Source organism: Leptodactylus fuscus, chromosome 5, assembly GCF_031893055.1.
Source record: "Leptodactylus fuscus isolate aLepFus1 chromosome 5, aLepFus1.hap2, whole genome shotgun sequence".
In the NCBI taxonomy this organism is placed as follows: Eukaryota; Metazoa; Chordata; class Amphibia; order Anura; family Leptodactylidae; genus Leptodactylus; species Leptodactylus fuscus.
Genome location: NC_134269.1, coordinates 50186044 through 50213334, shown reverse-complemented (window position 1 = coordinate 50213334; position 27291 = coordinate 50186044). Strand labels below are relative to the sequence as shown.

The following is a 27291-nucleotide window of genomic DNA, read 5'->3' as shown; positions in this document are numbered from 1 at the left end:
CCTTCTCCTCCTCCAACCCCAGACCCTTCACCGTTATGTAATTGTTAAAAAAACAATTTTAATTAATTTTTCATGGATACCCCCCAAGGGCCTGCAAATCAATTTTTTAGGGCTCCAGCCCAAGGGCCTGCAAAATAATTTTTTAGGGCTCCCCCCAAGGGCCTGAAAATTAATGTTTTAGGGCTCACCCCCAAGGGCCTGAAATCTAATTTTTTAGGGGTCAGCCCAAGAGCCAAAAAATAAAACACTGCTGCTACAAGGCTCTAGTCACACCAAGGGCCAAAAAATAAAACACTGCTGCTGCATGGCTCTAGTCACCTGAAGGGCCAAAAAATAATACACTGCTGCTGCATAGCTCTAGTCACCCCAGGGGCCAAAAAATAAAACACTGCTGGTGCAAGGCTCTACTCACCTGAAGGTCAAAAAACACTGTTGTTAAAAGGATTCACTCACCTCAAGGGCCAAAAACACTGCTTTTTAAAGGCTCAACTCACTCAAAGGGCCAACAAATCTCTGCTGGTGCAAGGCTGAACTAAGTTAAAGGGCCTAAAACTCTGCAGGTAAAAGGCTGAAGTCACTTAAAAGGACTCAATCTCTGCTGGTAGCTCAGCTTATCAGTGTCCGCAAGCGAGCGCCGGAGGAGGACAGGACCCGAAGACATCGGAGGAAGAAGGGGCGTGGATGAAGATGAAGACACACCCTGAATGCCCACCCAGCGTGCACGATCCGTAAGTAGAGCACATTCTTTTTTAGGTTATTATTTTAAAACTGGGGGTAGTTTAATATAACTTTTACGGTGCCTGAATAACCTTTTTAAAGGCTATTCACACATATGTGGGGCTCTATCAGCATGATTTTGCTGATAGAGCCCCTTTAAGGGCCTCTAACTTAATTTGGAAGGGCTCATGTTAAGGGCCTTAAAAGTGAATTTTGGAAGGTCTTACCACATCACACACACACGCACACAATGACAGTTCAGGGTGAGTACTGATGGATTTCCCATTGCCTATTCCATCTGTGGTTGTCATGGGCAACATGATTTAAAGGGGTGCTTGTTAATGTTTCTTTAGCTTAAATTTGGGTTTCTTTCCATCCATTTGGAGAAGAAAGGTTTCCAGCTAATTTCCCACTTTGATAGAGGTTTTTTTGAGTGTGGAAAGTGTGTAGTTGATAGACTGTGATGTTGGGGTAAAACTGTGACTTGGGCTTATTAGATGCCCCCAGGAATGCTTCCACTGCTGTCCCAGTTGCATTGCAGAGGTGTTGGCATCATTTGCTGAGGTGTCATAGTGGACTTGGTGACCCTCCTGAGACGAATGGTGGGATCCCCTGAAACGAAGCATTTTCCCCCATAGACTATAATGGGGTTCGATATTCGATTGAATAGTTGAATATTGAGCGGCTATTCAAAACGAATAACGAATATCGAATATTTTACTGTTCGCTCATCTCTATTATTCTCAAGCCCCATTAAATTTTTAACTAGCAGCTTGGAGTCCTGGGTTCGAATCCTGCCAGGAACAACATTTGCAAGGAGTTTGTATGTTCTCCCCATGTTTGTGTGGATTTCCCCCCATTCTACAAAGACATACTGATAGGGAAAAAATGTACATTGTGATCTCCATATGGGGCTCATAATCTACATAAAAAAATAATTAAATAAATAATTTTTTAACTAACCGCTTGCAATACTATAAAATACAAAATTAGTAATAATCACCTTATATTCTCCTATTGTATCCAATACGTCCCTGCTCCCCCACTCATCTCTGCTTACCAGACTCCAGCATTGACATAGCATGTTACCATGTGATTTCTGCTGCCAACCACTGGATATAGATGTCTCATGTCATGTCCACAAGTCCTCTCTAGAGGAGGGTAAACAAAGACTTGCAGAGGAGCTGGGAAGTGTTAGTATGGGATAGGACAGGGACTGGTTACTTGAGCAATATTACTTTTGTAAATCCTAGAAAATGTATCTTAATGTAAAATTGTTGAAAAATAAAAAATAATAAAGTGTGCAACATAAAAAAGAGTTAAAGACTATAGGATTGATATTTAGAGATCTCGCATTCACGCTGGTTATTGGGTATCATTAATACAATATAGTTTAGTTACGTATTTGCTACATATACATTTATTTTAAAGAGGACCTTTCATCAGATTGGGCACAGGCAGTTCTATATACTGCTGGAAAGCTGACAGTGCTCTGAATTCAGCACACTGTCGACTTTCCCGATCTGTGCCCCGGGTAAAGCGCTATCGGTCCCGGTACCGTAGCTCTTTATAGTCAGAAGGGCATTACTGACAGTTAGCCAGGGACACCCTTCTGCCCAGCAGTGCCAATCGCGCTGTACTGTGGAGCAGGGAGGAACACCCCCTCCCTCTGCTTACAAAGCTCGTCCATAGATGAGTATTATCAGGAGGGGAGCGGGGAGTTCCTCCCCGCTCCACAGTACAGCGCGATAGGCGCTGCTGAGCAGAAGGGCGTCCCTGGCTAACTGTCAGTAATGCCCTTCTGACTATAAAGCGCTACGGTACCGGGACCGATAGCGCTTTACCCGGGGCACAGATCGGGAAAGTGGTCTATGACCAGCAGCGATATCAATGTATAGAATCTCTCATAAAATAGTGGGGAAAAAAAAAAGCTTTAAAAAAATTAAAAAATTAAAAGTTCTAAATCCCTCCTTTCCCTAGAATAGACACAAAAGTAGAAAATGACTGTGATACACATACACATTAGGTATCCTGTGTCTGACAGTGCCCGGTCTACTGAATATAGGGGATCTGCAGTGCTCCTGTACCGTCGGGAAGGGGTTAATAGGAGCACTGCAGATACCCTATAGTCAGCCAGGCTGAATTCCAAGTGGGGGAAAAAAAAGCAGTCCTCAAGCTCAGGGAAGGGGCAGACAGACAACCAAAACACCCCCTCCCCTTCCCCAGCACCCAGCATCTACTGCACCCAAAAACTCTGACCATTTTAATTTTTGAAATTTTCCAGCAGCTGCTGCATAACCCCCCCCCCCCCGCCGCCCCACCCCTCAGCTTATACTCGAGTCAATAAGTTTTCCCAGTTTTTTGTGGTGAAATTAGGGGCCTCGGCTTATACTCGGATCGGCTTATACTTGAGTATATACGGTATATCTTATATCAACGTCATACATCATCAAGCAAAACAGATTACAGATAGCTTTCACTGTAGAGATTTTGTGCCTTTAGAAATCAGAAACTGAGCCTTTTTTTTTTTCCAGAGGACATTTATCAAAGATATATTCTTTCCATCTGCTGTGAAAATACAATGTATCAGTTCAGTCTCAATATATTATACATTATGGAAAGTCCAACAAAGCTACAAAACATTCTGAAGCTGGGACCCCACAGGTCGGAAACGCTTCGATTTTCCTGCAGCGGAAATGCTGTGGGAAAAATTGAGGTGTTTTACAGTAATTACAAAGTGAATGGGATTCATGTGAATCCCATACCCACATTGCGATTAAAACCGCATTGCGGACACGCTACGATTTTCAAAACTGTTGCGATTTTGGAAATTACAGCATGTAAATTATATCTACGGAAACGCGGGCGGCTTCCCCGTAGATATAATTGTAACAGAAAGTCCGCAGAGGAAAACTCCATAAGCTTTCTGTTCAAAGTGCTGCGGGAAGAACCGCGATGCATCCCGTAGGGCCTTAGCCTCAAGTGTATATGTGATTCAGAGGGGTCGTGTGGTGACAGGAGTCATTCATAACACTTTCAAGTAAGACAAAAACGTAGATCACTGGCATCACAATCCAATCCAGGGGGTTGGCAGGCTCATATGATGGTATATGTCAGGGGAACCACTTTGAGCTAGTTGAGTTTTTCTTCTTTAATGCAATTGTTTCCATTAAGATGAGCACTAGCCTCCAAAGAAGGTTTTATGGATGGCACTCAGCAAACAAATATCTGGAGAACCATGCAAACTTCTATGGGTAATGTGAAATTAATCTAACATTTCAATGTTGTAGCTTGGACCAGTATAACAAAAGTGCAAAAAGGGCAGCTTTAGACACAGTAAGGCTGCATTCACACGGAGTAAACGCTGGCGTTTTTTGTGTGTTTTTTGCACATAGCGCCGCGTTTACGCCGCGTAGCGTCGCGTTAACGCCGCGTATACGCCGCGTTAACGCCGCGCTATTTAACGGTGGCGTTGCCCGGCGTTAACGCGGCGTATACGCGGCGTAAACGCGGCGCTATGTGCAAAAAACACACAAAAAACGCCAGCGTTTACTCCGTGTGAATGCAGCCTAAAGGAGCAGACCAGAGCCCAGGAGCATAGGTAGTAAGTAGTCTATGGGCGTACTCGGAAGGGCATCTGGCTGTGACACTGGGAAGAATTTGTTAGCTACATTGTGAGGCTGAAGCTCTATATGATGGCTTCTGTGGGTGGAAGGCCATCTTTGTGACATCTGTGGGTCAGGGGACACTCATGATACTTTTGCATAGTGCCCTGGCTGTATCCACTAGGGATATTTTTGCACCTGGCCTGTCAATAATAATAAATCAGATAGCCATGGCCTCCTATTCTGTATACTACAGATGCCGCACCTTATTTGATAGTTTTAGTTTACAACTTAAGTGACCACTCAGCTACTCCTGTGTCAGCTGGGGTGTAAATAGTCCCTAAGGAGCAAAAGTGTATAGATTTGTACAGTTCTCCAATTTTACTGAATAGTCAAATAACATAAGATATATTTAGTTTTTTTATTATGTAACCATTTTGAATAGCTATTTAATAAAATACAACTTACATATCTAGATTTGTAGCAAACGCTAATGGTAGCATATACTGTGCATTAAAACGTACAAAAGGCCTTTCAATGCTCATGATAGTGTGTGCTGTTAGCAGGGATTATATTCAGTAATTTTCATATTAGATTTATATTAGTATTTTGCATGTTATATAACATGGACTTTATATATGATATAATCACGTTAAACATTGCATATACTCACAGTGCAGTTGGGATGTCGTGCTTGACATCCAAGAAGAGATCGGGTACGCAGCGCTCGTCCTGATTACATCCGTTCCAGAAAGGAACCTGAAGCAGCAGAAAAGGCATTATAAGACAAGATATCATCACTGATATACTGAATAAGAGGGTCTGCCGAGTGCCTGACACCCATACAGCCCCACAATAATATAGAGGACAGTCTATACATGACAAACAATGACATCCTGCCATCTTACCATGTAACCAAGAAAGAGTATGGTCTTGTATGGATCCTTGACACATAATTTCCAATAATATCATGCAGAGCTGGATATGGGTTAGGATTCCTAGAAACACTCTTTATGATGGCCGCTGTTATTATAGTGCCTTATGGTAGATGGGCGAACCTACCAAGATTTGTTTTGTTTCAGGGTTAGGTTCCTGATTTGTTTTGGGTTGACCAAGTTAGGTATGAACCAGAAGTGAAATTATAATACTCTGGGGTCTAAGGTGTAAAAAATACAAAACATTTATATTCACATTTCCTCACTTCCTTTCTACCTCCTCTCGGCATCCGGCATTCTCTCACAGACTACTCAGTGATGTCATGCGTTTGGGGTCTTGAGGTCTGTGGATGGGCCTCAGCAGTGACAAAGACGAGTGCCAAGGCGTCATGACATTCAGCATGCCCATGTGACTAGTGTGGCACATCACAGGCCTCAGCAGTGACGTTACAAGGAGAACGCCATACACTGCAGGGAGACCTAAAAGATGTGAGGGAAGGTGAATATAAATGTTTTTTTTTCTCACCTGCCATGGCTCTAAACCTATTATACTCTGGGGTCTGAAGAGACCCTAGAGTGTGATAATTTACTGCAATGTATGTCACAGTGGCCAAATGAACATGGGTCTAAACAAGGCCCCCGCCTAAGTGATTCTCTCCTCTCTAGTCCTTACATAACCACCTTAGACTCTGATCACATCTGCGCTTACCATTTCTAATTTTCTGGGCACTCCATTATAGGAGCAGAAAAATGAAGATGACGGCAGCGCCCAATGACTCCGGCAGCATTTGATGGACTCCATTGACTAAAATGGGATCCCTTGGTGTCCATCATGGATGTGTCACCACATCTCAATTGTTGTTCTGGTAATTGGTGAAATTCTGATGGCCAGACCCCTTACCCAGTGTTCACACACTAATAGTCTATTGAGAGGCCATTAATTGTGATTCTTGGAAAACGCCTTCTGGTTATTACCGCAGTACTACGATTGTCCCATTCATCTGAATGAAGCTTGTAGAAATCCATGTGGTTGTCAACAAAACAACCCCATTTAGATGTATGGAACTGATTTTCAGTCATAGAAGTTTTTGCAACAAATATGTTACATGTGTCTATACTCTTAGTTGCCAGCTATTTCACCATTGGGTGTCTGGAATATTAGAAGAAATCTAGAAAATGCTATGCACATTAGAGATGAGCGAACAGTGTTCTATCGAACACATGTTCGATCGGATATCAGGGTGTTCGCCATGTTCGAATCGAATCGAACACCACGTGGTAAAGTGCGCCAAAATTCGATTCCCCTCCCACCTTCCCTGGCGCCTTTTTTGCACCAATAACAGCGCAGGGGAGGTGGGACAGGAACTACGACACTGGGGGCATTGAAAAAAATTGGAAAAAGTCATTGGCTGCCGAAATCAGGTGACCTCCATTTTAGACGAATAGTGGATTTCAAATCCGGGTCATATGAGAATGTGAACTTTGTGACTATGAGACAGGGATAGCTGTACAGGCAGGGATAGCTAGGGATAACCTTTATTTAGGGGGGAATGTTATTAAAAATAACTTTTTGGGGCTCTATCGGGTGTGTAATTGTGATTTTTGTGAGATAAACTTTTTCCCATAGGGATGCATTGGCCAGCGCTGATTGGCCGAATTCCGTACTCTGGCCAATCAGCGCTGGCCAATGCATTCTATTAGCTTGATGAAGCAGAGTGTGCACAAGGGTTCAAGCGCACCCTCGGCTCTGATGTAGCAGAGCCGAGGCTGCACAAGGGTTCAAGCGCACCCTCGGCTCTGATGTAGGAGAGCCGAGGGTGCACTTGAACCCTTGTGCACCCTCAGCTCTGCTACATCAGAGCCGAGGGTGCGCTTGAACCCTTGTGCACACTCTGCTTCATCAAGCTAATAGAATGCATTGGCCAGCGCTGATTGGCCAATGTATTCTATTAGCCTGATGAAGTAGAGCTGAATGTGTGTGCTAAGCACACACATTCAGCTCTACTTCATCGGGCTAATAGAATGCATTGGCCAGCGCTGATTGGCCAGAGTACGGAACTCGACCAATCAGCGCTGGCTCTGCTGGAGGAGGCGGAGTCTAAGATCGCTCCACACCAGTCTCCATTCAGGTCCGACCTTAGACTCCGCCTCCTCCGGCAGAGCCAGCGCTGATTGGCCGAAGGCTGGCCAATGCATTCCTATGCGAATGCAGAGACTTAGCAGTGCTGAGTCAGTTTTGCTCAACTACACATCTGATGCACACTCGGCACTGCTACATCAGATGTAGCAATCTGATGTAGCAGAGCCGAGGGTGCACTAGAACCCCTGTGCAAACTCAGTTCACACTAATAGAATGCATTGGCCAGCGCTGATTGGCCAATGCATTCTATTAGCCCGATGAAGTAGAGCTGAATGTGTGTGCTAAGCACACACATTCAGCACTGCTTCATCAAGCCAATACAATGCATTAGCCAGTGCTGATTGGCCAGAGTACGGAATTCGGCCAATCAGCGCTGGCTCTGCTGGAGGAGGCGGAGTCTAAGGTCGGACCTGAATGGAGACTGGTGTGGAGCGATCTTAGACTCCGCCTCCTCCAGCAGAGCCAGCGCTGATTGGTCGAGTTCCGTACTCTGGCCAATCAGCGCTGGCCAATGCATTCTATTAGCCCGATGAAGTAGAGCTGAATGTGTGTGCTTAGCACACACATTCAGCTCTACTTCATCAGGCTAATAGAATACATTGGCCAATCAGCGCTGGCCAATGCATTCTATTAGCTTGATGAAGCAGAGTGTGCACAAGGGTTCAAGCGCACCCTCGGCTCTGATGTAGCAGAGCCGAGGCTGCACAAGGGTTCAAGCGCACCCTCGGCTCTCCTACATCAGAGCCGAGGGTGCGCTTGAACCCTTGTGCAGCCTCGGCTCTGCTACATCAGAGCCGAGGGTGCGCTTGAACCCTTGTGCACACTCTGCTTCATCAAGCTAATAGAATGCATTGGCCAGCACTGATTGGCCAGAGTACGGAATTCGGCCAATCAGCGCTGGCCAATGCATTCTATTAGCCCGATGAAGTAGAGCTGAATGTGTGTGCTAAGCACACACATTCAGCACTGCTTCATCACGCCAATACAATGCATTAGCCAGTGCTGATTGGCCAGAGTACGGAATTCGGCCAATCAGCGCTGGCTCTGCTGGAGGAGGCGGAGTCTAAGATCGCTCCACACCAGTCTCCATTCAGGTCCGACCTTAGACTCCGCCTCCTCCAGCAGAGCCAGCGCTGATTGGCCGAATTCCGTACTCTGGCCAATCAGCACTGGCTAATGCATTGTATTGGCTTGATGAAGCAGTGCTGAATGTGTGTGCTTAGCACACACATTCAGCTCTACTTCATCGGGCTAATAGAATGCATTGGCCAATCAGCGCTGGCCAATGCATTCTATTAGCGTGAACTGAGTTTGCACAGGGGTTCTAGTGCACCCTCGGCTCTGCTACATCAGATTGCTACATCTGATGTAGCAGTGCCGAGTGTGCATCAGATGTGTAGTTGAGCAAAACTGACTCAGCACTGCTAAGTCTGCATTCGCATAGGAATGCATTGGCCAGCCTTCGGCCAATCAGCGCTGGCTCTGCCGGAGGAGGCGGAGTCTAAGGTCGGACCTGAATGGAGACTGGTGTGGAGCTATCTTAGACTCCGCCTCCTCCAGCAGAGCCAGCGCTGATTGGTCGAGTTCCGTACTCTGGCCAATCAGCACTGGCCAATGCATTTCTATGGGGAAAAGTTAGCTTGCGAAAATCGCAAACTGACAGGGATTTCCATGAAATAAAGTGACTTTTATGCCCCCAGACATGCTTCCCCTGCTGTCCCAGTGTCATTCCAGGGTGTTGGTATCATTTCCTGGGGTGTCATAGTGGACTTGGTGACCCTCCAGACACGAATTTGGGTTTCCCCCTTAACGAGTTTATGTTCCCCATAGACTATAATGGGGTTCGAAACCCATTCGAACACTCGAACAGTGAGCGGCTGTTCGAATCGAATTTCGAACCTCGAACATTTTAGTGTTCGCTCATCTCTAATGCACATGTCTAGTGATCAGACATATGGATACAATGTAGTATTATATACGTTGTTTTGTATTATTATACTGGTCATTAGTATTTAGTAATTGGTAACTTTTCTGTATATACCAAACCTGGGGCTAATTTTTATAGCATTGTCTTTTGTCACTGTCACTGCCGCCCAAGTGAAAACAGTCACATTAGTCAGAATTAGGCAACATTCTAATAACTGATAGAACACTGAATATGGAAAGTAAAATGTAATAAGTTGCAGAAGTTGAGGTTTTTATTGAATTCATTTTCATATAATATAAGTAATGTGTGTGAAGTCGTTAGTCATATAGAAGCGTTCTCCCACGAGGACTGTATAAGTAGGGTCGGTTTTCTAAACACTTTTTTACTTTCCCAGAATTCTCGCTATAAACATCTGCAGTGAAGTTGTGAAGCTCAAGGCTTTGGGAGCTCGCTTGGTAAATCTTAGATTATAGAACTGCATTTATATCAATTCCTTAATATATGCCCATTACAGAAATGGTTTCCATGCAGAGCAGGACCAATTTGGGTATTAGGGAAGGTATGGGGAATGCAAATCACCCACTAATGTCCTCTGTAACACTGTCAAAGCTGTTTAGCGTTAGTTTTCTGCCAATGACACGTATAATAACCTTTGTATTTTTCTATTTACAGAATAGCTGTGACATGGCATTGGAAAATAATGTAATCTACATGGTCTCTTAGTCCACATTGTCTTAGACCTTTCACCTCCTGGGGCACATGTGGTTTTATATACCAAAAGAAAGCCGACAGTGTGCTGAATTCAGCGCACTATCGGCTTTCACGTTCTGTGCCCCGGGTGAAGAGCAATCGGTACCGGTACTGTAGCTCTTCACTGTCAGCAGCGCCTATAGCGCTGTACTGTGAGAGTGGGGAGGAACGCCCCCCCCAGTACTCATCTATGGACAAGTACTATCAGGAGGAGAGGGAGGGGGCGTTCCTCACTGATCTTACAGTACAGCACTATAGGCGCTGCTGTGAGGAGGGGCGTTTCTGACTGACTGTCAGAAACGCCCTTCTGACAGTGAAGAGCTATGGTACCGGAACTGATAGCTCTTCATCGGGGGCACAGAACGTGAATTCAGCGCACTGTCGGCTTTCTAGTGGTATATAAAACCACATGTCCCCCAAGTGATGAAAGGTCCTCTTTAACTTACCAGCATCAAAGCTGCCTATTACTAACACATTTCTGAATTCTCTGGTAGACCCCTGACCCAGGCGAGCTAGATGGCAACTAGAACCCCAGGCCCTGTACTACATACAGGTAGATAGTATACAGCATCTTACACAGTCTGTGCTCCTATACAATTAAAGAATAGTTATAGATTATACCCAGTTTATTATATATGGATGCACTGGGTGGCTGAGATGACATCTAGGCACAGACCACCAGTGACCACTATCCTCCCTCCTGAGCCCCTTATACTAACTACGGGGCCCTCATTACCAATCTCATTACTAAAATGGCCCTTGTCTAAAGCAAGAGCAAGTCATCAGGTTACTGAGAGGGCCACAGGACAGAAATAGTCCAAGTTAAAGGCTAGCTAGCAGGTTAATACTAGAGATGAGCGAACACTAAAATGTTCGAGGTTCGAAATTCGATTCGAACAGCCGCTCACTGTTCGAGTGTTCGAATGGGTTTCGAACCCCATTATAGTCTATGGGGAACATAAACTCGTTAAGGGGGAAACCCAAATTCGTGTCTGGAGGGTCACCAAGTCCACTATGACACCCCAGGAAATGATACCAACACCCTGGAATGACACTGGGACAGCAGGGGAAGCATGTCTGGGGGCATAAAAGTCACTTTATTTCATGGAAATCCCTGTCAGTTTGCGATTTTCGCAAGCTAACTTTTCCCCATAGAAATGCATTGGCCAGTGCTGATTGGCCAGAGTACGGAACTCGACCAATCAGCGCTGGCTCTGCTGGAGGAGGCGGAGTCTAAGATCGATCCACACCAGTCTCCATTCAGGTCCGACCTTAGACTCCGCCTCCTCCGGCAGAGCCAGCGCTGATTGGCCGAAGGCTGGCCAATGCATTCCTATGCGAATGCAGAGACTTAGCAGTGCTGAGTCAGTTTTGCTCAACTACACATCTGATGCACACTCGGCACTGCTACATCAGATGTAGCAATCTGATGTAGCAGAGCCGAGGGTGCACTAGAACCCCTGTGCAAACTCAGTTCACGCTAATAGAATGCATTGGCCAGCGCTGATTGGCCAATGCATTCTATTAGCCCGATGAAGTAGAGCTGAATGTGTGTGCTAAGCACACACATTCAGCACTGCTTCATCACGCCAATACAATGCATTAGCCAGTGCTGATTGGCCAGAGTACGGAATTCGGCCAATCAGCGCTGGCCAATGCATTCTATTAGCCCGATGAAGTAGAGCTGAATGTGTGTGCTAAGCACACACATTCAGCACTGCTTCATCACGCCAATACAATGCATTAGCCAGTGCTGATTGGCCAGAGTACGGAATTCGGCCAATCAGCGCTGGCTCTGCTGGAGGAGGCGGAGTCTAAGGTCGGACCTGAATGGAGACTGGTGTGGAGCGATCTTAGACTCCGCCTCCTCCAGCAGAGCCAGCGCTGATTGGCCGAATTCCGTACTCTGGCCAATCAGCGCTGGCCAATGCATTCTATTAGCCCGATGAAGTAGAGCTGAATGTGTGTGCTAAGCACACACATTCAGCACTGCTTCATCGGGCTAATAGAATGCATTGGCCAGCGCTGATTGGCCGAATTCCGTACTCTGGCCAATCAGCACTGGCTAATGCATTGTATTGGCGTGATGAAGCACACACATTCAGCACTGCTTCATCACGCCAATACAATGCATTAGCCAGTGCTGATTGGCCAGAGTACGGAATTCGGCCAATCAGCGCTGGCTCTGCTGGAGGAGGCGGAGTCTAAGATCGCTCCACACCAGTCTCCATTCAGGTCCGACCTTAGACTCCGCCTCCTCCAGCAGAGCCAGCGCTGATTGGCCGAATTCCGTACTCTGGCCAATCAGCACTGGCTAATGCATTGTATTGGCGTGATGAAGCAGTGCTGAATGAGTGTGCTTAGCACACACATTCAGCTCTACTTCATCGGGCTAATAGAATGCATTGGCCAATCAGCGCTGGCCAATGCATTCTATTAGCGTGAACTGAGTTTGCACAGGGGTTCTAGTGCACCCTCGGCTCTGCTACATCAGATTGCTACATCTGATGTAGCAGTGCCGAGTGTGCATCAGATGTGTAGTTGAGCAAAACTGACTCAGCACTGCTAAGTCTCTGCATTCGCATAGGAATGCATTGGCCAGCCTTCGGCCAATCAGCGCTGGCTCTGCCGGAGGAGGCGGAGTCTAAGGTCGGACCTGAATGGAGACTGGTGTGGAGCGATCTTAGACTCCGCCTCCTCCAGCAGAGCCAGCGCTGATTGGTCGAGTTCCGTACTCTGGCCAATCAGCACTGGCTAATGCATTGTATTGGCGTGATGAAGCAGTGCTGAATGTGTGTGCTTAGCACACACATTCAGCTCTACTTCATCGGGCTAATAGAATGCATTGGCCAGCGCTGATTGGCCGAATTCCGTACTCTGGCCAATCAGCACTGGCTAATGCATTGTATTGGCGTGATGAAGCAGTGCTGAATGAGTGTGCTTAGCACACACATTCAGCTCTACTTCATCAGGCTAATAGAATACATTGGTCAATCAGCGCTGGCCAATGCATTCTATTAGCTTGATGAAGCAGAGTATGCACAAGGGTTCAAGCGCACCCTCGGCTCTGATGTAGCAGAGCTGAGGGTGCACAAGGGTTCAAGTGCACCCTCGGCTCTCCTACATCAGAGCCGAGGGTGCGCTTGAACCCTTGTGCAGCCTCGGCTCTGCTACATCAGAGCCGAGGGTGCGCTTGAACCCTTGTGCACACTCTGCTTCATCAAGCTAATAGAATGCATTGGCCAGCGCTGATTGGCCAGAGTACGGAATTCGGCCAATCAGCGCTGGCCAATGCATCCCTATGGGAAAAAGTTTATCTCACAAAAATCACAATTACACACCCGATAGAGCCCCAAAAAGTTATTTTTAATAACATTCCCCCCTAAATAAAGGTTATCCCTAGCTATCCCTGCCTGTACAGCTATCCCTGTCTCTTAGTCACAAAGTTCACATTCTCATATGACCCGGATTTGAAATCCACTATTCGTCTAAAATGGAGGTCACCTGATTTCGGCAGCCAATGACTTTTTCCAATTTTTTTCAATGCCCCCGGTGTCGTAGTTCCTGTCCCACCTCCCCTGCGCTGTTATTGGTGCAAAAAAGGCGCCAGGGAAGGTGGGAGGGGAATCGAATTTTGGCGCACTTTACCACGCGGTGTTCGATTCGATTCGAACATGGCGAACACCCTGATATCCGATCGAACATGTGTTCGATAGAACACTGTTCGCTCATCTCTAGTTAATACTGAAAAAATGTGTGTCGATGCAATTTCAGTGATTTGCAAATGGGAGGCATAATTGCATATAGCTGTATAGTGGGCCCCAAGAATGAATTCTACTGGTGGGCTCAAGGAACTCTAGTCCGCCATGCTTGATAGAAGACATCATACATTGCTCTATTTTATGTACATCCTCCTGTTTGATCAATCATGTTAAATATATTATTTTTATTTTATTATAGCTGAATTGTGCTATATTGTGTAGATTTTTTCCTAAATATCAGAGGCACACAGTTTTCAGGTACATGCCAGTATGCAATAAAGGAATGTATACAGTATTTCAAAACTTGGTATAAACCTAGCATTGTGCTCTTTACCAGTAGTCCACTGTTCAATGACTGTATTTTACCAGGGTAGCATCCTAACAAGCATCACTTGCTTGACTTTCTGTAACTCCCACAGACTTCAATCTATAGGGCTGTCTATAAGCACTACCAATTCATTACTGAAGGACATGCAGAGTGCAGTGACGCATAGGACAGTTTTTGTATTGTGCACAATTGTGCTTTTTTTTCTTGGCCTTTTAGCAATTTTTGAACCCAGAAGTGAACCTTAGAAATGCCAGCGCACCATAAAACTTGTAACCTAAGGAACGAGGTCCTGCTTGCTCTATTGAACAGACGAAACATTCTATAAAGTTAGTAATAACCCTTCATCATCTGAAGAAAATGAAAAATACCTGGACTCTACATCTCCAGCTGCACGTTCTACTCGGTTACTGCTTATTTGCTGAATTTATCATAGTGGAAAAAATGACCTGGTACCCAAACTTTTGCATATGCCAAGTTTTGTTTCATTTTGTGTTTCATTTTTTCCACTGGGTTTTATGTTCCTTTTTTCTAACTTTTTTTTTTTTTTAATAACATACCGACACTTTGAGAGATGTTGGCCAGCCCTCATCCAGTACAGGTCCCTCGTCTGGAAATGCTAGCTCATACTCCATGGAAAAGGTAATAGGTTTCACATAGTCTGCAGTATCCTACAGAGAAAAGTCAGATATTAAAATGAGAATAATATGTAGAAATATAGTCAGTGAAAAGATCTGTCTGATGCAGAGGAGCGCCATAAAAGAGGGGACTTGATACCAAAGATCAAAGGGTGCCCTCATTATGTTGCCCAAAACCTATATTAGGTTTTAGATAGAAGCCCGGGTGCTTGGTTCTCTTTCTGCTTATTTTTTATAAACTTTTTCTTGCTAACATGCTAGTTCCTCTGGAGTGTGAAGTCCTACATAATTTCATGGGTGCAAATGTGATGAGACCAACCACTATTGGACCCCTTGTCTGCAAAGGTCCATGGTTTGTATAGTATTTTGACTCTTATACTGAACTATCACCATGGATCTGGCTTAAGATCAGATGCCATCCTACCCCTATCTCAGCAGTCTATAGTAGCATGGCTATCTTTACTGAAGCACAGGACAACTATAGAGGTAGCTGACTTCTTTAGACTTCAAACAAGAAGTGGCCACCAGTGTGGCCTCCTTTTCTTGAAGGGATATGTGTGGTGGAGGACTCATTACATAATACATAAGTATTGAGGTCACTAGGTATACATAGGTCACTATGTTATTATATTCTTTTATATTAATGAATAGACTGAGCATTGATTTGAGTCAGGTGGGCAGAAATAAATCTATTGCACAGCCACTATGATGCCAGCCTTGTTGTACAGTTCTTGATTTCTTCTTATCTCGCTCCTAGAAACTGGCCTATCCATTGCTCTGGTCCATCTGGGCGGCTAAAATAGCAGTAACATATGGAGTCCAAAGGACCACTGACTATAATGGGGTCTGCTGGGTGGTCGTTGTTTTAAAACTGAAACCGGCAGAGGAATAAATACTCCATGCAGGACTTTTTTCATTCACTGATTTAAGTTGGACATTACGATGGAGACTCCGACACGGATGTGAACTTAGCTTTAGGCAGAAGAAGGAAAATTGCAGCTCCCAGAACCAATATTGGTAAAAATACAGCTCCAATACAACAATATTGTATATATTCACATTTAGTGTCATGATCAAGAGGAGGATAGCAATATTTCAACAAATTGTAAATTTTACACTTACCAGTACATGAAAATTAAGCTGCTGGCACTGGCTGTGTCCACTGGTAGCTCTGATGGTTTTAATGAAGTGCTTGTCTCCCCCAATGTCGTCAATGACAGCACGAGGGGTATATCTCCTCTCATCGATCGTCACATTATATTTAATGGCTGGTTGTACATACAGAACATTATTAGTACACACATGTCTCTCATTTTGATTACAAAGTACTATAATAATAATGGACATAGATATGTGTGTGATATTATCCCAGTCTAGTCTACTATGTGTATGTATAGATTCAGTTGAGCATGCCCCACAAGGTGGATGAAATCGGGAAGGTTCTCTCACTGTGAGTGACTGCCAAGGAGAGTTGAAAGAGGGAGTGAGCTTACACTAGTCCTACCATACACTGCCACTACATTAGTAATCTTACTGCATTAATATATCAGTATTCCAAAAAGATGTGTTGTGGCATAAGAGCAATATTTGGTATATATATGGCTATGAAGAACAAAATGCATACTAACCAACACTCTGCCCTTGGAATTGTGGAGCCTTGAACACTGGAGCGAAGCAGACAAATGCTGACATACATGTTGCCTCACGTCCGTTTCTGCGACATTCTTTGCTAAAAATGTTGATTTTAGGTGGCTCAAACCTGATGGTTGCATTGATCTGAATAACGCTGCGAGTCCTGAACACCACACAAATAAAATGAAAATAGATAAGATGACGTGAAAGCCATGCTATTGCCATAAAAGATAGATAGATAGATAGATAGATAGATAGATAGATAGATAGATAGATGCATTAGGAGCTGTATAAAACTGTATCCAATGATGTCCCCCTAATGGCAGCTGCATGTAACTGGTGGGACTGGTTGTCAGCTGACTGTAGGGCCTCCTCTAACCACAAGCCCCTAGCAGTGGTTCAGTCTGATGAAAGGGTCAGGATAAGGACCATGGATCAAATGGTCTTCTGAGCACTTTTGTTTCACATCTAGAACATTATGACTTACCATAGAAGAACTGCATTTCCCATGGAACCCACCGCCAGATCCACCAGTCCATCCTCATTCATATCCATGTCACAATGAATATTGCAGCCAAAATATTCAAGTTTGGAAGACATGTCTGCTGCGGCAATGCGCTAGGTAGATGGGACATAGAAAACATGTGAAAAGAACAGCGGATGATCCTTCAACCCCAAAATAAATACAGATGTGATGAGTAAAGTGGTTGTCTGGTTTATTTGCTGACACTGGTCTTTAAACTAAAGCACTTATGACTGGAATTTTTTAGCATTTTGATGCCTCAAAATAGATGACAGCACAATATAAGGAGAATAGTGTAAATGTACCTGTATTATTGAGTATGCTGGTTACATGACTGAGAAATCCATATTTTATTGCCTCCAGCACTGCAACTACAAGCGCCCAGGAGACGGCCCTTTCCTGTGTACCGTCTTCCTGTGTAAGATCCGCTCTTGGCTATAAATGATAGCTTTAGTATCTATTCTGAGATCATTGGGCACTGCACATGAAGTAGCTGCCTTCTGGGCACCTGCAGTCGGGCACCAGGGGCATTAAACTTGGTTTCTTGGTCATCTCAGATATGTTTACACTGAAATCTCCATCCTTTCAACAGTTTTGAGGCCTCAGAGGACAAAATCCCTTCAATATTTATGGTTCTTTTACAACTGGTAACTGTAACCAAGGTTAAAGAACAAATGTCCCTTTCCCTAATAGATCATAATAATCATAATAATAATAATAATAATAATAATCATAATCATCATTGGTTAAAGTTGCACCTGTCATAAAATTGTGATGATCTTTTTGTCATTACCTGTTTATATTTCTTTAAGATATTCTTCTTAAATCCATGATATATGTAGATTGCACCTTTGTGATCATCTTCAAGAGGAGCCCCAACCACCACATCATTGAAGGAGTCCTGGTTAAGGTCTGGCACGGCACTTATGGCATATCCAAAACGGGCATTCTGTGATGCGTCATAGTCCCGAAGAATACCGTCTGGAACAAAGCGCTTCTGTAACAAGAGCAGAATACAGACACTAGAATGTGTAATTCCAGGGCAGATCTATATAGAAATGAATCAAGGACTTTTCTATGATTCCAGCTAACCTACAGTACTGTATCCAATGTTTTCAGGACTGACATACATGTGTGATGTGCTGCGTATTGGTCTATATACTGCTAAGGATCCATAATATTAGTCACATATCTACTAAAGCAGCCTTGATGTGATGACATGACATGTGACCACTGCACCTCTCAAAGAAGATGACCAGTATACAAGATATATGGTGGCAATAAAAAAATCTATCACAAGGAATCTGGTCTGGAAAACTTTATTTCATGTTATACTCTTTATTATAGAATAGTTGAAAATGTTCTATTAAAATATCTTTAATTCCTCATATTAGTAAAAATGAATTCTTTAAGTACATCTCAGTTCAATGAACGCTCATGGAAGCCAGATGACATCAGAGGAGTTTATTACATATGTCATTACAGTTAGAGATGAGCGAACACTAAAATGTTCGAGGTTCGAAATTCGATTCGAACAGCCGCTCAATGTTCGTGTGTTCGAACGGGTTTCGAACCCCATTATAGTCTATGGGGAACAGATACTCGTTAAGGGGGAAACCCAAATCCGTGTCTGGAGGGTCACCAAGTCCACTATGACACCCCAGGAAATGATGCCAACACCTCTGGAATGACACTGGGACAGCAGGGGAAGCATGTCTGGGGGCATCTAACACACCAAAGACCCTCTATTACCCCAACATCACAGCCTAACAACTACACACTTTACACACTCAATACCACCTCTCTGACAGTAGGAAAAAGTGTATTTGGCACTTGCAGTGAGGAGAGCTTGTCACCAGCAGTGAATTTGGCCCTTGTAGTAAGTTGAGGTTGGCACCAACATTTGTTTTGAAAATCAGGGTGGATTGAGCCTCTAACCAGCAGAGTTTGGGCAAATTCATGGTGGAGGGAGCCTCTAAACAGCCCAGTTTGGGCAAATTCATGGTGGAGGGAGCCTCTAAAAACCCCAGTTTGGACCAATTCATGGTGGAGGGAGCCTCTAACCAGCCCAGTTTGGGCAAATTCATGGTGGAGGGAGCCTCTAACCAGCCCAGTTTGGGCAAATTCATGGTGGAGGGAGCCTCTAACCAGCCCAGTTTGGACCAATTAATGGTGGAGGGAGCCTCTAACCAGCCCAGTTTGGACCAATTAATGGTGGAGGGAGCCTCTAACCACCCCAGTTTGGACCAATTCATGGTGGAGGGAGCCTCTAAACAGCCAAGTTTGGACCAATTCATGGTGGAGGGAGCCTCTAAAAACCCCAGTTTGGACCAATTCATGGTGGAGGGAGCCTCTAACCAGCCCAGTTTGGGCAAATTCATGGTGGAGGGAGCCTCTAAACAGCCCAGTTTGGACCAATTCATGGTGGAGGGAGCCTCTAACCAGCCCAGTTTGGACCAATTAATGGTGGAGGGAGCCTCTAACCAGCCCAGTTTGGACCAATTAATGGTGGAGGGAGCCTCTAACCAGCCCAGTTTGGACCAATTAATGGTGGAGGGAGCCTCTAACCAGCCCAGTTTGGACCAATTAATGGTGGAGGGAGCCTCTAACCACCCCAGTTTGGACCAATTCATGGTGGAGGGAGCCTCTAAACAGCCAAGTTTGGACCAATTCATGGTGGAGGGAGCCTCTAAAAACCCCAGTTTGGACCAATTCATGGTGGAGGGAGCCTCTAACCAGCCCAGTTTGGGCAAATTCATGGTGGAGGGAGCCTCTAACCAGCCCAGTTTGGACCAATTAATGGTGGAGGGAGCCGCTAAACAGCCCAGTTTGGGCAAATTCATGGTGGAGGGAGCCTCTAAACAGCCCAGTTTGGACCAATTCATGGTGGAGGGAGCCTCTAAAAAACCCAGTTTGGACCAATTCATGGTGGAGGGAGCCTCTAAACAGCCCAGTTTGGGCAAATTCATGGTGGAGGGAGCCTCTAAACAGCCCAGTTTGGGCAAATTCATGGTGGAGGGAGCCTCTAACCAGCCCAGTTTGGACCAATTAATGGTGGAGGGAGCCTCTAAACAGCCAAGTTTTGGGAAATTCATGGTGGAGGGAGCCTCTAACCAGCCCAGTTTGGACCAATTCATGGTGGAGGGAGCCTCTAAACAGCCCAGTTTGGGCAAATTCATGGTGGAGGGAGCCTCTAAAAAACCCAGTTTGGACCAATTCATGGTGGAGGGAGCCTCTAACCAGCCCAGTTTGGACCAATTAATGGTGGAGGGAGCCTCTAAACAGCCAAGTTTGGACCAATTCATGGTGGAGGGAGCCTCTAAAACCCCCAGTTTGGACCAATTCATGGTGGAGGGAGCCTCTAACCAGCCCAGTTTGGGCAAATTCATGGTGGAGGGAGCCTCTAAACAGCCCAGTTTGGGCAAATTCATGGTGGAGGGAGCCTCTAACCAGCCCAGTTTGGACCAATTAATGGTGGAGGGAGCCTCTAACCAGCCCAGTTTGGACCAATTAATGGTGGAGGGAGCCGCTAAACAGCCCAGTTTGGGCAAATTCATGGTGGAGGGAGCCTCTAAACAGCCCAGTTTGGACCAATTCATGGTGGAGGGAGCCTCTAAAAAACCCAGTTTGGACCAATTCATGGTGAAGGGAGCCTCTAAACAGCCCAGTTTGGGCAAATTCATGGTGGAGGGAGCCTCTAAACAGCCCAGTTTGGGCAAATTCATGGTGGAGGGAGCCTCTAACCAGCCCAGTTTGGACCAATTAATGGTGGAGGGAGCCTCTAAACAGCCAAGTTTTGGGAAATTCATGGTGGAGGGAGCCTCTAACCAGCCCAGTTTGGACCAATTCATGGTGGAGGGAGCCTCTAAACAGCCCAGTTTGGGCAAATTCATGGTGGAGGGAGCCTCTAAAAAACCCAGTTTGGACCAATTCATGGTGGAGGGAGCCTCTAACCAGCCCAGTTTGGACCAATTAATGGTGGAGGGAGCCTCTAAACAGCCAAGTTTGGACCAATTCATGGTGGAGGGAGCCTCTAAAAACCCCAGTTTGGACCAATTCATGGTGGAGGGAGCCTCTAACCAGCCCAGTTTGGGCAAATTCATGGTGGAGGGAGCCTCTAAACAGCCCAGTTTGGGCAAATTCATGGTGGAGGGAGCCTCTAACCAGCCCAGTTTGGACCAATTAATGGTGGAGGGAGCCTCTAACCAGCCCAGTTTGGACCAATTAATGGTGGAGGGAGCCTCTAACCACCCCAGTTTGGACCAATTCATGGTGGAGGGAGCCTCTAAACAGCCCAGTTTGGGCAAATTCATGGTGGAGGGAGCCTCTAAACAGCCCAGTTTGGGCAAATTCATGGTGGAGGGAGCCTCTAACCAGCCCAGTTTGGACCAATTAATGGTGGAGGGAGCCTCTAAACAGCCAAGTTTTGGGAAATTCATGGTGGAGGGAGCCTCTAACCAGCCCAGTTTGGACCAATTCATGGTGGAGGGAGCCTCTAAACAGCCCAGTTTGGGCAAATTCATGGTGGAGGGAGCCTCTAAAAAACCCAGTTTGGACCAATTCATGGTGGAGGGAGCCTCTAACCAGCCCAGTTTGGACCAATTAATGGTGGAGGGAGCCTCTAAACAGCCAAGTTTGGACCAATTCATGGTGGAGGGAGCCTCTAAAAACCCCAGTTTGGACCAATTCATGGTGGAGGGAGCCTCTAACCAGCCCAGTTTGGGCAAATTCATGGTGGAGGGAGCCTCTAAACAGCCCAGTTTGGGCAAATTCATGGTGGAGGGAGCCTCTAACCAGCCCAGTTTGGACCAATTAATGGTGGAGGGAGCCTCTAACCAGCCCAGTTTGGACCAATTAATGGTGGAGGGAGCCTCTAACCACCCCAGTTTGGACCAATTCATGGTGGAGGGAGCCTCTAAACAGCCAAGTTTGGACCAATTCATGGTGGAGGGAGCCTCTAAAAACCCCAGTTTGGACCAATTCATGGTGGAGGGAGCCTCTAACCAGCCCAGTTTGGGCAAATTCATGGTGGAGGGAGCCTCTAAACAGCCCAGTTTGGGCAAATTCATGGTGGAGGGAGCCTCTAACCAGCCCAGTTTGGACCAATTAATGGTGGAGGGAGCCGCTAAACAGCCCAGTTTGGGCAAATTCATGGTGGAGGGAGCCTCTAAACAGCCCAGTTTGGGCAAATTCATGGTGGAGGGAGCCTCTAACCAGCCCAGTTTGGACCAATTAATGGTGGAGGGAGCCTCTAAACAGCCAAGTTTTGGGAAATTCATGGTGGAGGGAGCCTCTAACCAGCCCAGTTTGGACCAATTCATGGTGGAGGGAGCCTCTAAACAGCCCAGTTTGGGCAAATTCATGGTGGAGGGAGCCTCTAAAAAACCCAGTTTGGACCAATTCATGGTGGAGGGAGCCTCTAACCAGCCCAGTTTGGACCAATTAATGGTGGAGGGAGCCTCTAAACAGCCAAGTTTGGACCAATTCATGGTGGAGGGAGCCTCTAAAAACCCCAGTTTGGACCAATTCATGGTGGAGGGAGCCTCTAACCAGCCCAGTTTGGACCAATTAATGGTGGAGGGAGCCTCTAACCAGCCCAGTTTGGACCAATTAATGGTGGAGGGAGCCTCTAACCACCCCAGTTTGGACCAATTCATGGTGGAGGGAGCCTCTAAACAGCCAAGTTTGGACCAATTCATGGTGGAGGGAGCCTCTAAAAACCCCAGTTTGGACCAATTCATGGTGGAGGGAGCCTCTAAACAGCCCAGTTTGGGCAAATTCATGGTGGAGGGAGCCTCTAACCAGCAGAGTTGTGGGAAAGCAGGGTGGAGGGAGCCTCTAACCAGCAGAGTTGGTGGAAATCAGGGTGGAGGGAGCCTCTAACCAGCAGAGTTGGGGGAAATCATGTTGGAGGGAGCCTAGTATTAGCAGAATTGTGCAACGCTTATGGTGGATGAGTATGAGGATGCGGAGGAATTGGAGAGGTTGAGTACAGACATGGAGTTTCATGTTGGGGTGCTTTACACAGGTGGGCACAAAAATGAAGGCTCTATCCAGTGGTGGTTCATTTTTATCAAAGTGAGCCGGTCGGCACTCTCAGCTGACAGACGGGTGCGCTTGTCAGTGATGATGCCACCGGCTGCACTGAACACCCTCTCAGATAGGACGCTGGCGGCAGGACAGGACAGCACCTCCAAGGCATATAGGGCAAGTTCAAGCCACAGGTCCAACTTCGACACCCAATACGTGTAGGGCGCAGAGGGGTCGGAGAGGACAGGGCTGTGGTCGGAAAGGTATTCCCGCAACATGCGCCTATACTTCTCACGCCTGGTGACACTAGGACCCTCCGTGGCGGCACTTTGGCGAGGGGGTGCCATCAAGGTGTCCCAGACCTTAGACAGTGTGCCCCTCATTTGTGTGGACCGGTGAGAACTTGGTTGCCTACTGGAGGAACTGCCCTCCCTGCCGCCAACGTCACATGCTGGAAACATCTCCATCATATTCTGCACCAATTGCCTGTGGCAAGCATTGATGCGATTGGCCCTCCCCTCTACCGGAATAAAAGATGAGATGTTGTTTTTATACCGGGGGTCAAGGATAGCAAAGATCCAGTACTGGTTGTCCTCCATGATTTTGACAATACGCTTGTCGGTTGTAAAGCACCCCAACATGAACTCAGCCATGTCTGCCACAGTGTTAGTTGGCATGACTCCTCTGGCCCCACCGGAAAGTTCAATCTCCATTTCCTCCTCATCCTCCATGTCTACCCATCCGCGCTGCAACAATGGGACGATTCGAAGTTGCCCGGAAGCCTCCTGTATCACCATCACATCATCGGACATCTCTTCTTCCTCCTCCTCCTCCTCCTCCTCCTCCATTAAACGCAGTGAAGCGGACAGATGTGTGGACCTACTCTCCAGCTGTGACGGATCGGATGCTATCCCTAACTCCTCTGTGTGATCTGAGTTATCCCTGATGTCAATCAGGGATTCTCTCAGAACACACAAGAGCGGGATTGTAAGGCTCACCATCGCATCCTCAGAGCTCACCCTCCTTGTGGACTCCTCAAAGACCCGTAGGATGTCACAAAGGTCTCTCATCCATGGCCACTCATGGATGTGAAACTGAGGCAGCTGACTTTGTGGCACCCTAGGGTTTTGTAGCTGGTATTCCATCAAAGGTCTCTGCTGCTCAACCACTCTATTCAACATCTGAAACGTTGAGTTCCAGCGTGTGGGGACGTCGCACAAAAGCCGGTGTTGTGGCACATGCAGGCGTTGCTGGAGAGATTTTAAGCTAGCAGCGGCTACTGTCGACTTGCGAAAGTGGGCGCACATGCGCCGCACTTTCACCAGTAGCTCTGGAACATTGGGGTAGCTCTTTAGGAAACGTTGCACCACTAGGTTGAAGACGTGGGCCAGGCATGGAACATGTTGGAGTCCGGCAAGCTCCAGAGCTGCTACCAGGTTCCGGCCGTTATCACAAACGACCATGCCTGGGCCCAGGTGCAGCGGCTCAAACCATATTGCCGTCTCATCGAGGAGGGCATCCCTCACCTCGGAGGCAGTGTGCTGTCTGTCCCCCAAGCTGATCAGCTTCAGCACAGCCTGCTGACGTCTACCAACGCCAGTGCTGCAACGTTTCCAACTCGTAGCTGGGGTCAATCTAACAGCGGAGGAGGAGGCGGTGGCGGAGGAGGAGGCGGTGGCGGAGGAGGAGGCGGTAGAGGAGGAGGAGGAGGGGGGTGTTCTTCTCGTGTCCCTGCCAGGAATGTTAGGCGGGGAGACGAGGTACACCGGGCCAGTTTGGGAAGCAGTCCCAGCCTCAACTACATTCACCCAGTGTGCCGTCAGTGAAATGTAGCGTCCCTGTCCGCATGCACTTGTCCACGCGTCGGTGGTCAAGTGGACCTTTGTGCAAAGCGCGGAACTAAGGGCCCGCCTGATGTTGAGTGACACGTGCTGGTGCAAGGCGGGGACGGCACACCGGGAGAAGTAGTGACGGCTAGGGACGGCATAGCGAGGTGCCGCAGTTGCCATCAGGTCCAGGAAGGCGGGAGTTTCAACAAGCCGGAACGCCAACATCTCCTGGGCCAGCAGTTTAGCGATGTTGGCGTTCAAGGCTTGCGCGTGTGGGTGGTTAGCAGTGTATTTCTGCCGCCGCTCCAATGTCTGAGAGATGGTGGGTTGTTGTAAAGAAACGCCTGATGGTGCCTTTGATGGTGCAGGAGAAGGAGATAAGACAGGACCAGGGGAGGATGAGGTAGAAGTCAACAAAGTGGCGGAGGCAGATGAAGTGGTGTCCTGGCTCGTCCTCTGGAGTGCATCGCCAGCACAGTCAGCAGTGGCAGTGGCAGAGGCAGAGGCAGTGGCAGTGGCAGTGGCGTGAACGGCAGGCGGCCTTTGTCCTGCCGTTGCTGCCTGCCACTGATTCCAGTGCTTGGATTCCAAATGACGGCGCATTGAAGTGGTGGACAGGTTGCTCTTCTCAGAGCCCCTAATCAATTTCGAGAGGCAAATTGTGCAGACAACACTATATCTGTCCTCGGCGCATTCCTTGAAAAAACTCCACACCTTCGAGAAACGTGCCCTCGAGGTGGGAGTTTTTCGGGGCTGGGTACGAACTGGAACATCTTGGGAGATTCCGGGTGTGGCCTGGCTTCGCCTAAGCTGCTGACCTCTGCCTCTGCCTCTAGCTACCCTTTTTGGTGCTGCACCTGCCTCAACATCCACACTACTTTCCCCGCTTGACATCCCCCCTGTCCAGGTCGGGTCAGTGTCCTCATCATCCACCACTTCCTCTTCCAACTCCTGTCTCATCTCCTCCTCCCGCACAATGCGCCGGTCAACTGGATGCCCTGACGGCAACTGCGTCACATCATCGTCGATGAGGGTGGGTTGCTGGTCATCCACCACCAAATCGAACGGAGATGGAGGAGACTCTAGTGTTTGAGCATCTGGACACAGATGCTCCTCTGTTAGGTTCGTGGAATCGTGACGTGGAGAGGCAGGTTGAGGGACAATGAAAGGAGCGGAGAACAGCTCTGGGGAGCAGGGACAGTTTGGGTTATTGTTCTGTAAAGCTTCGGAATTTTGGGAGGAAGGAAGACAAGACTGTTGGGTAATAGGAGGAGAGGAGGCAGAGTCTGACTGGCTGCTGGACAATGTGCTGTAAGCGTTCTCTGACAGCCATTGCAAGACCTGTTCCTGGTTCTCGGGCCTACTAAGGTTTGTACCCTGCAGTTTAGTTAATGTGGCAAGCAACCCTGGCACTGTGGAGTGGCGCAATGCTTGCTGCCCCACAGGAGTAGGCACGGGACGCCCTGTGGCTTCACTGCTACCTTGCTCCCCAGAACCATTCCCCCGACCTCGCCCACGGCCTCGTCCACGTCCCTTTCCGGGAGCCTTGCGCATTTTGAATTCCTAGTTAGAAATTGGCACTGTATACCAGTAGTAAAAATTGTGGGTGCACGTAACCCCAATATATTCTTTGAATTCCCAGTCAGACACTGGCACTATATGGCAGTAGCAAGAAATGAGGGTATTTGTATTCCCAATATATTCTTTGAATTCCCAGTCAGACAATGGCACTGTATACCAGTAGTAAAAATTGTGGGTGCACGTAACCCCAATATATTCTTTGAATTACCAGTCAGAAACTGGCACTATATGGCAGTAGCAAGAAATGAGGGTATTTGTATTCCCAATATATTCTTTGAATTCCCAGTCAGACACTGGCACTATATGGCAGTAGCAAGAAATGAGGGTATTTGTATTCCCAATATATTCTTTGAATTCCCAGTCAGACAATGGCACTGTATACCAGTAGTAAAAATTGTGGGTGCACGTAACCACAATATATTCTTTGAATTACCAGTCAGAAACTGGCACTATATGGCAGTAGCAAGAAATGAGGGTATTTATAACCCCAATATATTCTTTGAATTCCCAGTCAGACAATGGCACTGTATACCAGTAGTAAAAATTGTGGGTGCACGTAACCCCAATATATTCTTTGAATTACCAGTCAGAAACTGGCACTATATGGCAGTAGCAAGAAATGAGGGTATTTGTATTCCCAATATATTCTTTGAATTCCCAGTCAGACACTGGCACTATATGGCAGTAGCAAGAAATGAGGGTATTTGTATTCCCAATATATTCTTTGAATTCCCAGTCAGACAATGGCACTGTATACCAGTAGTAAAAATTGTGGGTGCACGTAACCCCAATATATTCTTTGAATTCCCAGTCAGACACTGGCACTATATGGCAGTAGCAAGAAATGAGGGTATTTGTATTCCCAATATATTCTTTGAATTCCCAGTCAGACAATGGC

General features: G+C 46.7%; 1 protein-coding gene across 1 annotated transcript in view; it reads right to left on the bottom strand.

Annotated features, from left to right (window-relative positions):
- The window catches only part of ITGA11 (integrin subunit alpha 11), a 97014-nt gene that overhangs the window by 20301 nt on the left and 49422 nt on the right, over window positions 1-27291 (bottom strand). The window contains exons 14-19 of the mRNA XM_075273192.1: window positions 17747-17950; window positions 16918-17048; window positions 16427-16593; window positions 15921-16066; window positions 14721-14831; window positions 4996-5081 (exon numbers count right to left, since the gene is read on the bottom strand). Coding sequence (XP_075129293.1) covers window positions 4996-5081; window positions 14721-14831; window positions 15921-16066; window positions 16427-16593; window positions 16918-17048; window positions 17747-17950 — 845 coding nt within the window. The remainder of the gene's footprint in view (window positions 1-4995; window positions 5082-14720; window positions 14832-15920; window positions 16067-16426; window positions 16594-16917; window positions 17049-17746; window positions 17951-27291) is intronic.